This window comes from Colletotrichum karsti, assembly GCF_011947395.1.
Source record: "Colletotrichum karsti strain CkLH20 chromosome Unknown Scaffold3, whole genome shotgun sequence".
NCBI classification, from domain to species: Eukaryota; Fungi; Ascomycota; class Sordariomycetes; order Glomerellales; family Glomerellaceae; genus Colletotrichum; species Colletotrichum karsti.
In genome coordinates this window covers 1,415,025-1,429,879 of record NW_024065903.1, presented here as the reverse complement: position 1 = coordinate 1,429,879, position 14,855 = coordinate 1,415,025, and the positions used below count along the sequence as shown (strand labels likewise).

The following is a 14,855-nucleotide window of genomic DNA, read 5'->3' as shown; positions in this document are numbered from 1 at the left end:
CAAGCAAGCGATCTCTTCTCGCATCACTGGCAAACGCATCCATCATCGTCGTCCTTCAATCCGCCGTCACCAAAAACAGTCGACACCTCATTTGCCGAGCTATGCAATCACAAGCACCTTTCTCGAACATCCCAGACACCTCGATTGCCGCGGTATACTAAGATCATCGAGGAGTCGGGTCACGATTGATGCCCGACCCGACCTGGGGGGCAAACAGGAAAGAGGGGTAAAATTTCTCGACATCATTGTCAAAACGGCTTAGTGGCCAGCCCAAACCTTTTTTCTCTCTCTTCCTTTTCAAGGGTCCAAACAAGAGAGTTGTCCATCCCAAGTCTCGAAGAAAGCTGCGGAGAAGAAATCTTTTTGATTATTTTCCCACGCCCCCTCCCCTCCGTCGCCCTCCAACAGGCCGGAAAAGTACCAACCACCGAGACCGTACCCGTACCGAAGCCGTATAATTGATAGGTCCGGTTCTAGACCACCACCACCACCACCACGACCACCACCACCACGACCGCCACCACCACACACAGCAACCACAACCACAACCCAACATCTGGCGTCACTAGCCTCTTTTCCAAGGCGGGAGATCGGCGCAGAAAAACGTCGTCATTCCAAGCCTCGAGGACCACTCGCTGTCCCCCCCGGTCCACCCCCCGTCCGTAAGTACACCGCCTCAAAAGAGTGGACGATCAACGACAACCCGGCGGCCGAAGAAACATTGGGCACGAATCGATTCCGCGCTGATCCCCCTCATCTTTTTCTTTCTTTCTTTCTTTCGTGTTTCTCCCCATACCTCTCGGGCAGTTTCCTCCAATCTTTGCCTTTTTCGAGGCAGCAACCCACCCCCCCGCGCGCGGCCGACGGCGGGCCATCTGTAGTCACTGATCACCCGCATGAAAGCTTGCAAGGCTCTGCTGTTGAATCGAATAAGCGTAGGGCAGAAAGATCGACGGTGAGGCGCGTGGGTGTGGTGTGGTGGCTTTCATTAGCGCCACAAACGGCGGACGACAAGTCGACAACGACGACTGGCCCTGCTCGTCGGATATCTATCTTGCCTCCCTAATCGAGCTGTAAGGCTCCAGATATTTGCTTTTCCTCATCATTCATGCAAGAAAGCACCTCTATCTGTTCTCAGACTCGATTGTGACCAAGCCCGAGGTACACTTGGATGAATTGTGTGTGAAAAGTGTGCTGAGGAGGGGATGGGAGGGGAGAGGAGGGGTAGCACAACCAGTCACTCCGCTCACACCGACAAGTACGGACGATTGTAAACGGACAAACACCAGATCCAAACAAACAACTTTGAAATAAACCAATCGCGCGCGCAAAACGACGACGCAAAGCTCGTGAGAGCATTCCCGGCCTGATCTACTACCAAACGTCCGTAGGTATACATGATTTCTACAGGAGACATACACATCTTTTTTTGTTCTTTTGGGGGTCTGCTTTCGTTCTCATCCCTTCGTTTGCGAGTATCCGGCCTCACTTTTTTGACCTTTTGCCACCCGCCCGTTTGGTTTCGTTCGTTCCTCGTTCATTCCTCCCGTCCCGGTACGCCCTTCTATGACCGGTTTCCAAAATTCCACACACCACACACCCCGCTACCACCCCTTTCCGTGATGAAAAAATGTCCAAGACCTGTCACTCGCTTCGTTTCCTCGTCGTACTTCAGGGCCTGCCCCCCGTCTCCCGGACGTAACATCCGGTTCAGCCCCGTCTTGAGCCTGACCAGCCCTCTGGATGGCGTTGACAAGGGCTTTGTGCCTAAAGGACACCGAGGAGGGGGGGAAAGAAGGCCAAGAAGAAGAAAGAAACGAGAAAGAAAACAGGAGAAAAAGAAAAAGAAAAATGAACAAAGTAAGAAAATGGATGCCCCATTCATGATGCTGACATGGATACCTGATACCTGCCCGACCACCTTTTGGAATGCAAAATTGATGAGCAGTTATCCTCCCCGATGAACTCCAGTTCCACGTGACATCGTGTTGATAGCTCGTACCCTGTCACAAGACGACCGAATGCCAAGAATGTACATTTGGGGAAGAAGGAAAAGAGAAAGGCCGCCGAGAAGGTGTAGAGAACAAGCCAGCGAAGTTTTTTCCACTAAAGCGCCGCCGTCCTCGAGTATGTTTACAGGCACTTCAACATGCTCCCGAATAGACCCAATTGTGTCTCGAAATGGTTGCAGGGGCAGGCGCAGCTGGCTTCTGCCAAACGCTTCTTATCTGCTCCCGTGATGGGAGCCCGAGGCTGCCTGGGTCCCGCCGCCATTTCCGCCGGATTCCTCGTTCGCCTCGTAAAGATCCAGGCAAGCTTCGAGAACTGAGATTGAGCAAGCCTGTCAGTTTTTCGTTCCTCAAGGTGTAATCGTGCCAAGATTGCGCTACTGCTTACTCTCGATGATCTGCTGCTCCCACACTCCGTACTGGTAATCCACCAGCCCGTGTCGTTCAATACCGTCGCAAAGTCGGACCAGCTCCTTGCCCATCTTTTCCAGTCCTTCTTTGCTGATTAGCGTCTGCGATCGCTGCAGTTGTCGCCCGGGCTCCATCAAGTCTTTCTGCATCTGGAAAAGAGACAGCCATGCGTGGTTGAAATCGTTCCAAAGCTTGATCCGGTCCCCATGCAAGTTCTGGTCGTCGAGGTTGAGACCTGCAATAAATGGCTAGTTTAGTAGACTGAACACGGCGCAAATATCGGAATCGCATGCTAGTGGCTCGCAAGACTTACCGAGATCGACGACTTGCGACAAGAGCCAGTTGGAAACGTCTAGGAGCGACTGACTGGCGCTCTCGAGCACGCCATTGCGGACGTTCTGGAAAACCCCCCGCAAAGCGGACTGATACTCCATCCATTTCTCTTCCAAGCCGCCTGTTGCGGAATAATCCTGCTCTTCCATTGAAACGTCGGCGCTCGCTGTCGGCTGCGGCATCCCGCCCACGTTGGAGATGTTGGTCTGGTAGTTCGCCATCTGCGGCTGTTGATAAGCCGTCGCGGTGGCGCTTGCAGAAGGCGCATGTGGAAGGTTGGAGGTTCCTGTGCTACTGCTCGGGTCGTTCGAGAAGTACGACGTCGACACGTCTGTTGGTAAGATCGGTGCAGCTGCGGGCTGCCGCTGGAACTGCGCTTGGCTGTCGTAAACGGAGCCTGTCGCGCCAGCCAAGTTGTCGTAGCCCATCGTCATGGCCGCATTATATCCACCAAAGTTTTGCGCTGCCGGACGGCCGTCCTGGCCGTATCCTGAGGGGTAATGCATCGTGTTCGTCGCCATTGGCGTGTTAAAAGACCCTGCTACCGGTTCCTGATAGTTGTACGTGCTGTAGCTACCCGTGCTTCCCATGCCCCGGCCCTGTGAGGGCGAAGTGTTGAGCGGCGCCGGCCGATTGTATCTTTCTGTCGAACCTGTGGCCATGGAGCGGCGCTGCTGCAGGGGATCCTGAATGTTGTATCTTGGGTTGGAGGTGGGATGCATGGGCGCTTCATTCTGCCTCCTACGGCGATTGGGATCGTCCATCCCACGAGGGGCTTGGTCGCCGGTCGACTCCGGAGGCAAGCCTGCCGTATGCGCCGGTGGCAACGGAGCTGGCGATGTGTACAGTAGGGCCAGTTTGGGGCCTTTGGATCGGTCACAAGACCGTCCAGCGTGGGTCTCGAATCCCTTCGGAGTTGGTGAGGGAGGATTTTTTTTTCTTCTTCTCCTTTGCTCCTCTGATCCTTCTGCTGTTTGGGTCGAGCGCGACGGGACGATGACGATGAAAAATTGGTGTCGTTTGCCTGTTCCGGGAGGTTCCTCGACGTGTTTGCTTTACCTAAATCAAAAGCAACGTACCGACGTGCGTTTGTTCGTTGGTGAGGGGTGTCTGGACTCGAGTAAGACTGGGCGGCAGCGGCGGATGGTTAAGTCGCGCGTCTGAAGGTAAGGTAACGCAGGTGTCGACTGGTTAGATTTTGAAAGTGTCAAAAGAGACGAAGGTAAGGAAGCGTTGCCTTGGGCGAGGGGGCCTGATGTGTGATGCCGATGTAGGGTCTGTCTGATGTCGAGCCGAGCAGAGGGCAGCACGGGATGGGCTGGCAGATCCTCGGGCGCAGGTAATAGAAGGTGCTTTTATGAATTGAATTGGGAGGGAAGGTCCGGATAGATTCGTTGGATGGGGGAGACAAGGAAGTTAACTGTTCAGTCTTGCTTGTCGCGACAAAGCTCGGCGAAGCTAGCGCCGGCCTCCTTCATGCCCTGACGCCTGAAGGTTCGGGAAGACAAGACGACGACTGGCGACGAGTCGTTGTTGTCTTGTGAGTCGTTAGAGAAGTTTAGATTTTGGTAAACAAAAAGCCAGCGAATGGGGTGGATATTCGCGCTGAGTTGTCAAACTGGTGTCAGGTTTGATACCAGGAAGATCCCAGACGGCGCATGCACCACGATGTCCAACATTACAAGCCGGCCCTTGCGCGATCTGCTTTGGCAACGAAGCCGCACCAGGGTCTCAGCGACCACCGAGTCGCCTTGACAGAAGATGCGATTCGCCAGACGTGGTAAAAGGACCGGGCGGACAGATCTTGTCTTGAGATGAAGAGGGTAAGTAGTGGTCGGCCGTGTCCCGAGGCTGTGCTCTGCCGCCTGGGGCTTGGGGGTGAGGCTCGTGATGTGGATGGAGCAAGACCGGGTGCCACTTTTGTTGCTCGTAGCTTAGTGCTGCGAGGCTAGAAGCCAGTCTATGTAGCCTTGAGAAGGGGAGGGGGTTTGGCTGGCAGCGAATGACAGGGTAGGCTTGTGATGTGAGAAGGAGAGATGTTATGGGGCGGGTTCGGGTCGTTGGGTGTGGAGGATGTGAACGGTAGTCTCGGGGTCTATCTTATACATGGGAGGGATGCAGATATGAGCCGATCGATGCTGGGAAGGAAGCACAAGAATGAAAGGATTGATAGAGAGGTAAAAAAAGTAATAAGAGGGAAAAACGGAAAAAGCAACGTCCCAACCCCGAAAGAGACCTGCGGGGGTGAACTAGATATGGTAGGTCGGGAACTTAAGGTGAGGCGGAGAGAGAGAAGGAAAAGAACCACCTCAGTCAACGTGGAATGTATGTAAGAGCGAAAAGTGACCGCGAGGGAGACCAGCAGGCAAGCGCCTGTCTTCCAGCATCCAATCCAGAGGAGAGAACAGACCAACAATGGAAGTCCAGGAACACTAGTGAAGTCCAAGGTCAGGCCAGTCAGTCAGTGCCAGGACGGATGAGACTAAACCAGATCAGACCGAGCCGATACAGACACGGGGGAACAATAGTATTACACCGTTATGGTCGTGTCTGTAGAGCAAAAAGAGTAATGAACCTGGGCAGACAGAGCCGTCGTCGAGGAAGTATCCGTTCCGTGGGGTGAGGTAGGGCAGATTCAATCCGAGTGCGGCTAGATGGTCGCAAAAGGAAGCAAGCTGAACCTCGTAACGCACTGGAGAGACCCAGATGTAATCTAAAAGCGGTTGTACCGCGAGAGGCCAAACCGGCCCAATGCTTGCCGCCCACGAGTTCGTCTTCGCAAAGGGATTCCCCTAGGTGAAAGCGCGTGGCAGCCCGAACAAGCTCCTGTAAAAAGTAAATGCGGCGCCAAATAGCGTACCGGCCGTAGCGGCGGCGGCGGCGGCGGCGGTGGACGGGAGGATTGGACCTGTTGGAGGGAGCTGCGAATCTGGAGCTGGATACCAGGACCGAACCTGGAGATGGAGTTGGAGATGGATTTGGAGTTTCTGGATGGACTTGGAGCTGGTAGTAGTCGGCCGAACGAGGGACCTTATGCAGCGATCTGCAAGGCAGTATTTGTGGTTGGGGGTTCCCTGACTGGCATCCGATTCTCTGGGAAAAGAGGCGTAGACAGTCTGGACGAGATGCAGGCGACAGATGATGGGTGTGGACGTTGAGCCTCGACGTGGGTGTGAGAGAGCAAGTGTGTGAGTGGGCGAGCGAATGTCTCTCGCAGTGGAGGGTGGGTTTGCGCTTGTGTTGGAGTTGGTGATGGATTGGAAGAAGAGAGCGGCTGACAAGGGGGTGTAATTGAGATACACTTCGGGGGAGGTACTCGTATCTGAAGTACCCTCGTTCCTAATATTGGTATGATAGATACTTCATCTGGGAGATGCCATGTACACGAGTATGAGGATGAGCAGGTACGACTCAAGTTGAGCAGCAAGTCAGTCGGCCGCACCGTATAGTGACACGTAACGAATGATGAGCAGCGACCAGAAGAGAGAGGAAGAGAGAGTGAGTGAGAGACAGAGTAAGGTGTAGGGATCAGATTGTGTGTGTGAGAGAGTGTGTGAGAAACTCGGAAGAGAGGGTGGGAGGAGAAAATAAAAAATAAAATAAAGAGGCTTATGCACCAGAGCCAAAGCCGAGTGGCACACTCCCCATAACCGGGGCTAGTTTGCGAATAGAGAGTCAGGTCTTGTCAGGTGCTCTGCGCTGGGTTCGCCCTGAGGAGTCAGGAATGTAGAAGCGCAGAAAGCTTGAGAAGTTGTGGTGTGGTTTGAACTGGTTTGGTAAGCCATGTTAGGTTAGGTAGGCGACTAGATGAAGAGGGTGTGAGATATGTGAAAAGGTGGTGTATCCAAACAGACAGAACCTGGTACAGATGGACTTGAATGTGAGTTACGGCGCCTTATTATTGCTACTGTAGATGGAAAACGGGACGAGAGCTGGTCTGGCACGACCATGACCATGCTAGCCGCAGCATACAGCAAGGCAGAAGAAGGGGATGGAGAACATGAGATGGGACGGATGAGATGAAAGCAAAGCAGCGGACTAGCCAGAGAAAGATTGCAATGGAGGTATGCCGTGTCGTCTTGTTGGTTCTTTTCTACTTCTTCCCACCATTTCGTTTCCTCTCGACTGTTTCGCGGCAATGATGGTGGTTCGGAGCACGTCCGGTCGAGTCGAGTACCGTACCTTCTAACGAGTGTTTGTATCCGTTTGTGGACAATCACCGAGGTGAGATGAGTATCTGTACTGCCGGATTCTCACACGCGCATGCGCCTTGACTTTCTCGACCTTGGCTCTGCTCGTCTTGAGCGGGCTTTGATTCTTGCCTTTGCTTGATATGTGCCCTCCCTCACTCACTCCCGTGGTTCGGCTATACATTTGATACTTGCCCCTTGGCAGCTGGATAGTCCAACTGCCGCCCACACTGCTACCCGTTTCGTTTCGATTTCTGCGTAAAGTTGAGCCCAATCTCCTAGGGTGAGCAGTCTAGTCAACCTTTTCAGTCTTCTGCGCTGCAACCCCTCTCTCATCCGAGGATTGAGTTCCTCCGATCGGGGCCGCGGCCGTTGGAACTGCAGTGGAAGCCCAGCTGGAAGGGCACGAAGCTATGGGTGCCGGCTGGGTGGATGAATGGATGGATGGATGGACGGAGGGCATGGCAAAAGGACCCTGTCTTGCCCTGCCTCTCTCTTCCCTCGGTGCGATGCCAATGACGAGCCCCCCGGACGATGAGCTGGAGGGATCGTAAAAGTTAAAAAAGTCTGTGAGCACCCAGATTGCTGGATTTGGGGGCGTTGTTTATTACCGCGCTGAGACAAGCCCGGTAACCCTTGTCTGCGCCATCCACCTCCCCTGGCGTCCCGGCCGGGGGATACACGCACTAGGCCAGTAATTAACTGTTTTGATTGCTTGCATCTCTTTTGTGAATTCTTTCCTTCCTGCTCTCCTTCTCCGGCACGATGACTTCCGCCGAGAGTCCCCGTTCGATGCTGCTGCTGCCGCGGCACCGTGGCCGGTCCTGAATTTCGTCGTGGTCGCACTGTTGGCCTAGAGCTAGATAAGTTGATGATTAGTCTTGAAAGCTCCATTGGCGAGGCGAGACGCGATGCACTGCCGATGCCGAATGACGTACATGGATGATTGTCGACACCCACTCTTTGTACATGGCGGAGCGACAGATTGATCGTCAGCTTCGGAGCGGAGGAAAAAGAGGAGAGGAATATGGGGAGAGCATGACAAAGCCGTTGGACTCTCTCACACTTCAGATGTTCTGGACAACGATGAACCATGCTCTCGAGAGCCTTTCATCATACGCAACAGCCAGTGATGTCTTTTGACAGAAGGTTCAGAACTCGGTGGCTTGACCGTCATGCGTTACGGTGGCCGGTAGCCGTTAATCAGGGCCCAACTTTACTCGATTCTTGAATCGTGCAATGATTGTATCCCTACTCGTCGGCTCATCATGCCCTCCGGCTCAACCAATAGCCAAGCCCGTCAGCTACTGGACTTCGAGACGCCTGTTTGGCCCTGTTCTTTCACGTCGGGCTCGTTGGCCAAGGACAGATGTTCGTTGTTGCGAAGGCTTCCCCGTTTCCTCAAGTTTCAGGGTCCAGTGAACAGCGACAGCATTCGAGTCTCTGCTGCGATTCATTCCAGCCTGGTCCGACTGTCTGGCAAACACGGAATGCTGTGATTCGAGCCGTCTCGAAATCGAAGACATGGACCAGAAAAATCAAATCCATATCCCGCTGGGAAATGGTCCGAGTTGGCCCCCAAGAAAAATTGGGCAAAGTGGTAATTGGTGGGGTAAAAGTCAAGTCAAGACAAGACAGGAAGAGGCTTCCGATCCCGCGAGTTTCTGACCAGTGAAAACCAATGGAATGCAAGGAATGAAGACGACAGGCCGACATTTGGAATATTGAGAAGGGGGCAAGCCGAGTTGATACACCCAAGGACCTGGCGCCCCCTTTTTTGCAAGTGAGCAAGAAAAAAAAATTGTAATGAAGGCCTGACGAGACCGGGTTCGGCAACTGGTGAGACTTGACGATGCCCAATGGTTCATGTAGTTGAAGCCTCACTTTGCTGCGGCCATGGGATGCCAATAACCCACGAGTATCTGAGCGCGCGTTCTTCCAAGTAGCGACAACGCAACGCCAACGGCAACGACAGAGGCGCTGGGTCGGGTGGTGGCATATTCATTCGAGAAGGGTTGGCTATGCAGAGGTCGAGCTGGTGCATAAGGTAATGTAGCTAGCTTGCTGGCTGAGCGGCAGGCCTGCTGTGCCTGTGTTATGCAGGCAGTTCTCAGTCCTGATGGTTGCAGCAGCTGCTGCAGGAGGAGGTGCGGTGCTGGTGCATGAGAAGATGACTGCAGAACGGGAACAGAACAAGCAAGCAGGTACCTCTACCTGTGCGAGGGCGGATTGAGCAAGTGAACGCGTGTTGAAGTTGATGAAAGTTAAAACCATGTTCCTTGCCGAGCTGTCGTGGTGTCCAGGGGAAGCAGTTGACGAAGAGCAAGTGAGGTCGAAGAAGGCGCCGACGAACCCTTGTCGGAGAACAAGGGTTGAAAACATGGGCCTGGTGGGTTCCTGAACGAGTGCCGGTGCCTTGCTTGAGTGGTTCGGAGGGTACGGAACGCGGCTGTACCGGTACATGGACGCCGTCGGGTGCTGGGTGGCTTGGGAATCCATTCCGCTGCTGCAGGGTCGGAGACGTGGAGTACGGTGGAGGGTCTTTTGATTTCTGGCATTGGGGGAGAGCCACGCGAACCCTAGCGATTCAGGGATCGTGCTTGAATGCGACATTTCGCGCATGCTGCGTACACTAATAAGGTACCGTAGAAGGAGGCTTGCGAAGGAGACCGAGAAGGTGGAGATCAAATGGTGATTGGACTGTCGCTCTCCATCAAGTTGAATCACGATGCGTAGCTGAACTGTCGTGTAGTGTAGTGTAGTGTAGTGTAGGTACTGGAGTTATAAAGATGGTGGTGGTTTGGACATCGTCGACAGACGTCTGAGACCGAGGTCGAGGTAGATGAAGTTGGGACGACCTGAGCTGAAAGATGGCGATTGACGAGCGGATGCAACACGTCGAGGTCCTCCTGTCATTTGCATTGCATTAGCCGGAACATTCCCCGGAAGGTACGACGTTACACCTCTGGCACCGGGCAGCAACTGCCTTAGCATCCAGTGCTCGTTAGCATTGGATCGAAACAGACCTACAATGATAATTGCAGAGTGCGGACACACTCTTCAGTTGAACTCAGGTAAGGTTATGTGCCTGCCTTGGCGAGGCGTGATGTGATTGAGATGCGTGTAATTGCCAACGCAATTTTCCGTCTCCCTGCCTGTCCTTTCTTTCTCGGACTTGATTATGGTACCCGACGGCCGCATGGACGTGGATTATGGGCTGCCAATATCCAACGATAGTACCTACCTATCCAATGTAAGTCCAGCATCAGCCATCGCGATCTTGTGGCTACTCACAGACTCTGCATGGTGGGGATCTTGGTGCATCGCCATCCAGGGCATCTCCGGCGTAGAGCTCAGCTCCGCTATTTCAGGCCCACCAGCACGAGATTTCATCAGGACGGCTCTGATGCATCATGAGAAATGAGAGAAGGATGCAAACTTGCAGTATCCGTTTGAGCCCTATGCATCTCCTCGCGTCGTGCCTTGTTCAGTTGTATCGCAATCGGACCCTGCCGTAGCCGTGTCGAGGCTTTCTGGAAAATAGCAGCATACCTCAAGGGAAGGAAGACCCAAGATGAAGGATAGGTACGTACCGACTCAATGACAGATAGGACTAGCGTCTCATGCTTTTCTTTTCTATTCTTTTCTTTTCTTTAGCTTTCTTTTTTCTTTCTTTCTGTCTTCTTTTTTGCTATTTTTTATTTTATTTCATTCTCAAAAGTCAAGACTGCCCCCGAATCCCGAGTGGGCCATGGGCGGAGCTGGGTCGTTCACATCCTCAATTTTTCCTCGCGTGGCCTTGCAGCTCCTTCTCGACGCACCACCTTACGCAGTACACCGAGACGGTTCCACTGGCTAAGATATTAGACGTTGCGCCGTCGCGCCGTTACGCCGTTGTCAACGCGTTTCCGTACCTACTGCAGACCGGAACTTGCTTTGGCACTAGCCAATCCTCCGACCTTGGACCTAGCATGTTGGATAATGGTGTGGTTACAACGTCGAGTGCCAATCACGAACTTGCCCACTCAAACTCACCTAGCTCGAGCTAATTGTCCAACCAGGCGCCTTGGAATCGAAACCTAAGAGAAAGAGAAAGAGAAAAAAAAATCATCTCCAACCCACTTACTAGCCCTCTTCCAGTCGGGTTGATTGCATTCCAACCCAACCTACCTACCTAGCCTGTGTGCCAACCTCGTCCTTGACTTCAAAGATTGCGGATACTCTGCACATGGACTTATTAACTTCCGGAAGCATGGCACGGCAGGCAAAACTTGCAGAAGCACGCGCTAAACCTGTCCAGAATCGCGCTTGGTTGGCGGTTTGCGAATAAAAGGACACTTGATTTTGACGCCTTCCCAAGACGCCTTAGAGACGTCTTTCGTGACACACCGGCACGACTAGTAGCCGGTGTCCCTTCTTCAAATCCCCGACTCAACGTCCGTGGCTTGCCGAATACCGCCGTTCACATCAAAACTCCAAATAACCAAGGCCCGAACCATTTGCCGTCGGCGCCTACGTCAAGTCGGGTGTGGGAATGCGGAATCGAACCGCCCAATGATCCAACTTTGTAGGTATGGTATCTTACGCTTCATCACCATCAATAACTCTCTCTATGCCTACACCCTGAAGCATGAGTTGTGGTGGTGGTATCAATCAGCGTTGAGTGGTGTGGTCCCGTACCTATACTACGTACATTATCGCGCCCATCCCTCGGCAAGGCCTGGGCCGTTACGCTGTCGTCCAACATATTTTGGGCCATTCAGCCTCGCACAGCTTACAAGGCGACCACCGTCGATCATCTCAACACGCTTGGTTGATCCCCGCAGATTGCCATGAGATTGTCACTCGCCATCATTGAAATCAGCACAAGAGATCCTTCCCGAGACTGAGTCTGATGCTGTCGTCCACTCATGCCACGGCCTCGCAAAGTGTTGCTTTACTGCGCGAACGCAATTCGACCAACCCCTTAGCCTCGTTCTCGCATCACGTCACCGTCTGCTTAAATCCTAGTACAGCCTTTCAACCACACATTCATTCACTCGCCATTGTGTCGTCTCAAGCACCCATCGACAACCACTCGTACGCCCCATTCGCTGCCTCGTCCGCCCAGGCTGATGAATGGCTTCCAATTCAACCGCGTCTTTGTTCTCTCGTTCCTCTGTCATGAGCAATACCCAGAGCCTCGGAGAGGTTTGCTTCAACTTCGGGGCTGCCATCCATCATCTGGTGAAACCAGGCGACTCGTGTTGCGTCCATCGTGTGGCCGTCCGAATAAATCACCGACGGGACTAAAATCCCGTCAACAAAAAGACAGACACAAGGTGTGAAACCAGCTCCACGCACCTTCGATTCAGTCATTCCATGCTTCTAGAGCCCTTCTTCCGTGGGCGCACCGGCCCAAGCATCTGTGCCCTCGCTGTCGTCTCCGTTTAGGGGTGACCTTGTGTGTGAAATTGAAACAAGGCCCTCGCCGGACGCGTTTCTGCAACGCTGGCGATGGGGGTCGTCACCACTAGGCTCGACACCAGACAAATCGACGCGCATGCACACGGACCCTTTTAATGTTGTTTGCATCCTCAACCTCAATTCCGCCCGCAGCTGCTCTACAGTCTACACAGGTGCCATCTTGTGGCCTTGGATTCTGGCCTGATAATGACACACGAAAGCTTCCTTTCATTCGCTCCAAGACCCGGTTTCAATGCGCGCCAGAGGCCATTGACGGCCACTCCGTCAACCGTCAACCGTCAACCGTCAGAAGTGGTCATTGCACGCGCTAGTTAAATGACCCCGTATCAGCCAGACGACATCATGGTAGAAAATAGCATTGCCGTCGGCGTGGCCCTGAACATTTGGTTACGAATCTTTCGTATCACCAAGGAACCACACTCCCGTATGCCCAAGTGTTGATCATGGAATTCGCTTCAATGCGTTTCATACCCTGATATGTTGATTGTCTCTTGAATCGACCGCCTCCTTCGAGATCAATAGCTCCCAACCCTATGTGGGTGTCATCCGGCCTGCTCGCAGCAAAGCGCGGGATGCAGGTTGGAAACACCACGTTGCTTCTCCGCGAACTGTTTGGCTCAGGTTTTCGGGCAGGGGGCTCGCCTGGTTTTGTGCTAAGCTTGACGACCTCTTACCATTCTGATCTAAATCACGCTGTACAACGACCTGCTAATCTTGGAATGGCCCAGTGGCTATTTGTCGACGCCAACTCCATCAAGGAAACCCGGAGTGGCCGACCGAATGTCGCCTTGCACGCCAGCAGACTGATTGCACTAGCGGCAGAAGATGCCAAGCTGGCCTGTCCAGTCATTACCGATGACCATGCGCAGTTCATCATCACGGAGCCATTGCTCTTCGCGCTAGTGGCCATTCATATATCGCAGGCCGATTGGACATCATAGGCTGGCATTGTAAGAGCTGCCCTTTTTCTATGAATACACGAGGGTGGTGGTACAACAAAGTGGTATGGTACGTGTTCCGGTATCATCGCCGCGAAATTTGGTGAGAGGCGCTTTATCGCTTGACCCAGGCAGGCTTCTTTCTGGCCTTGACGTGGCCGTGCTTCTTTCTCTCCACGTTCCTCGGGTCGCGGGTGATGCAGCCGGCTGGTAGCGCCCAAGCATGTCAGCAATACTTTCAAACAGCAGCACTTCGGGAAGACGAATAATCTGTACTCACCCTTTCTCAATGCCCTCTTCAAATCCGGCTCGTGAACCAACATAGCCTTGGCAATTGCCAATGTCAGGGCCTCGGCCTGACCAGTCACACCGCCGCCATCCACGAGCGCCCACACGTTGTACTTGTCCGTCCTCGCGGTACTTCGAAGCGCCCAGATGGCGCTCTCGCGATCGTGAATCCTGCCAAATACCTCGTTCAGAGACTTGCCGTTGACCAGCACCTCGCCAGTGCCCTCCACAACCCAGGCGCGCGCGCTCGATGTCTTTCTCCGGCCGATGCCCAGAGCGCGGCCGTGCTTGTCCAGAGGAGTGACCTTGGCAACGTTCTTGAACGGGTCGATATCTCTCTTGAACTCCTGGAGAGCCAGCTTGACCTCCTCGGGCATCATCTTGGGGTAGATTTGATGTAACCGCTTGACCATTGACAAGACTTGACTGTAAGGCATCGCCTTGACCGGCTCTCCGTATGTTGTACGATACCCTTTGAGGGTCTTCCATAGTTGTCGAGGGACCATCTCGGGCGGCGCCAACGGGAGGTGCTGATATCGCTGCACTAGGGTCGATAGCTTGATGTACGCATCGTTGAAGTGAGGCTCTCTCGAGAAGTAGGACGGGGAGACGGGGATGGGGCGGGCTCTCTCAATGCCTACGAACGGCTCTTCGGGGGGTGCATCGACGTTGCTGCTGGGCGCGGTGAACTTGGGTTCGGGGTTGGTCGTTGTCGCCATGCTCTTGACGCCCACTTGGAAGCTTGGTCGCTGCCATTGCGGCTTCAGTAGCTGCGTTCTGGCCGTTTGACGCAGGCAGAGCGTCTTCTGCAGGCCATGGCGTATGGTCGACATTGCGCTGGGACCTCGGTGAACGCCCTCGTCGATGGGGCGGTCGTCGCGATGTCGTGCAATCCAATGTGGCTTCAGTCTTCACAGAGCAGAAATCTTTCCTTCCTCTAAGCGGTCGGTCGCGGTAGTCGGCAGAATATCGGATGATTATGTGATACGTCAGCCACGATTACAGGGCGCTCGGGCCTACAACCCCTCGATTCGAGCCACAGCCAGCTGGTTGCCCTGGAAGCTCTGTGAATGAGGGGCCACCCAACCCCGCCACTGGCGCTCGAAATTTTGCCGTTTCATTCAAAAAATTGCAGTCACCTTCGACGGCGGGGAACTTTTTCTTCTCTCTCTCCTCAGTCCATCACCTCACACACTCTTCTCTTGATACCCTTCCATCTC

General features: G+C 53.7%; 2 protein-coding genes across 2 annotated transcripts; both read right to left on the bottom strand.

Annotated features, from left to right (window-relative positions):
- Positions 1-2,224: 2,224 nt before the first annotated feature.
- Positions 2,225-3,475, bottom strand: CkaCkLH20_01484 (uncharacterized protein; the record flags this gene model as incomplete). Its single annotated transcript, XM_038884203.1, has 3 exons — positions 2,225-2,325; positions 2,398-2,655; positions 2,734-3,475. 3 exons carry the CDS (start codon positions 3,473-3,475, stop codon positions 2,225-2,227), a joined length of 1,101 nt encoding a protein of 366 aa, XP_038750795.1.
- Positions 3,476-13,462: 9,987 nt separating this feature from the next.
- On the bottom strand, positions 13,463-14,468 carry CkaCkLH20_01483 (ribosomal protein S9/S16; the record flags this gene model as incomplete). The annotated part of the gene is made up of 2 exons (XM_038884202.1): positions 13,463-13,554; positions 13,628-14,468. 2 exons carry the CDS (start codon positions 14,466-14,468, stop codon positions 13,463-13,465), a joined length of 933 nt encoding a protein of 310 aa, XP_038750794.1.
- Between the last annotated feature and the right edge of the window lie 387 nt (positions 14,469-14,855).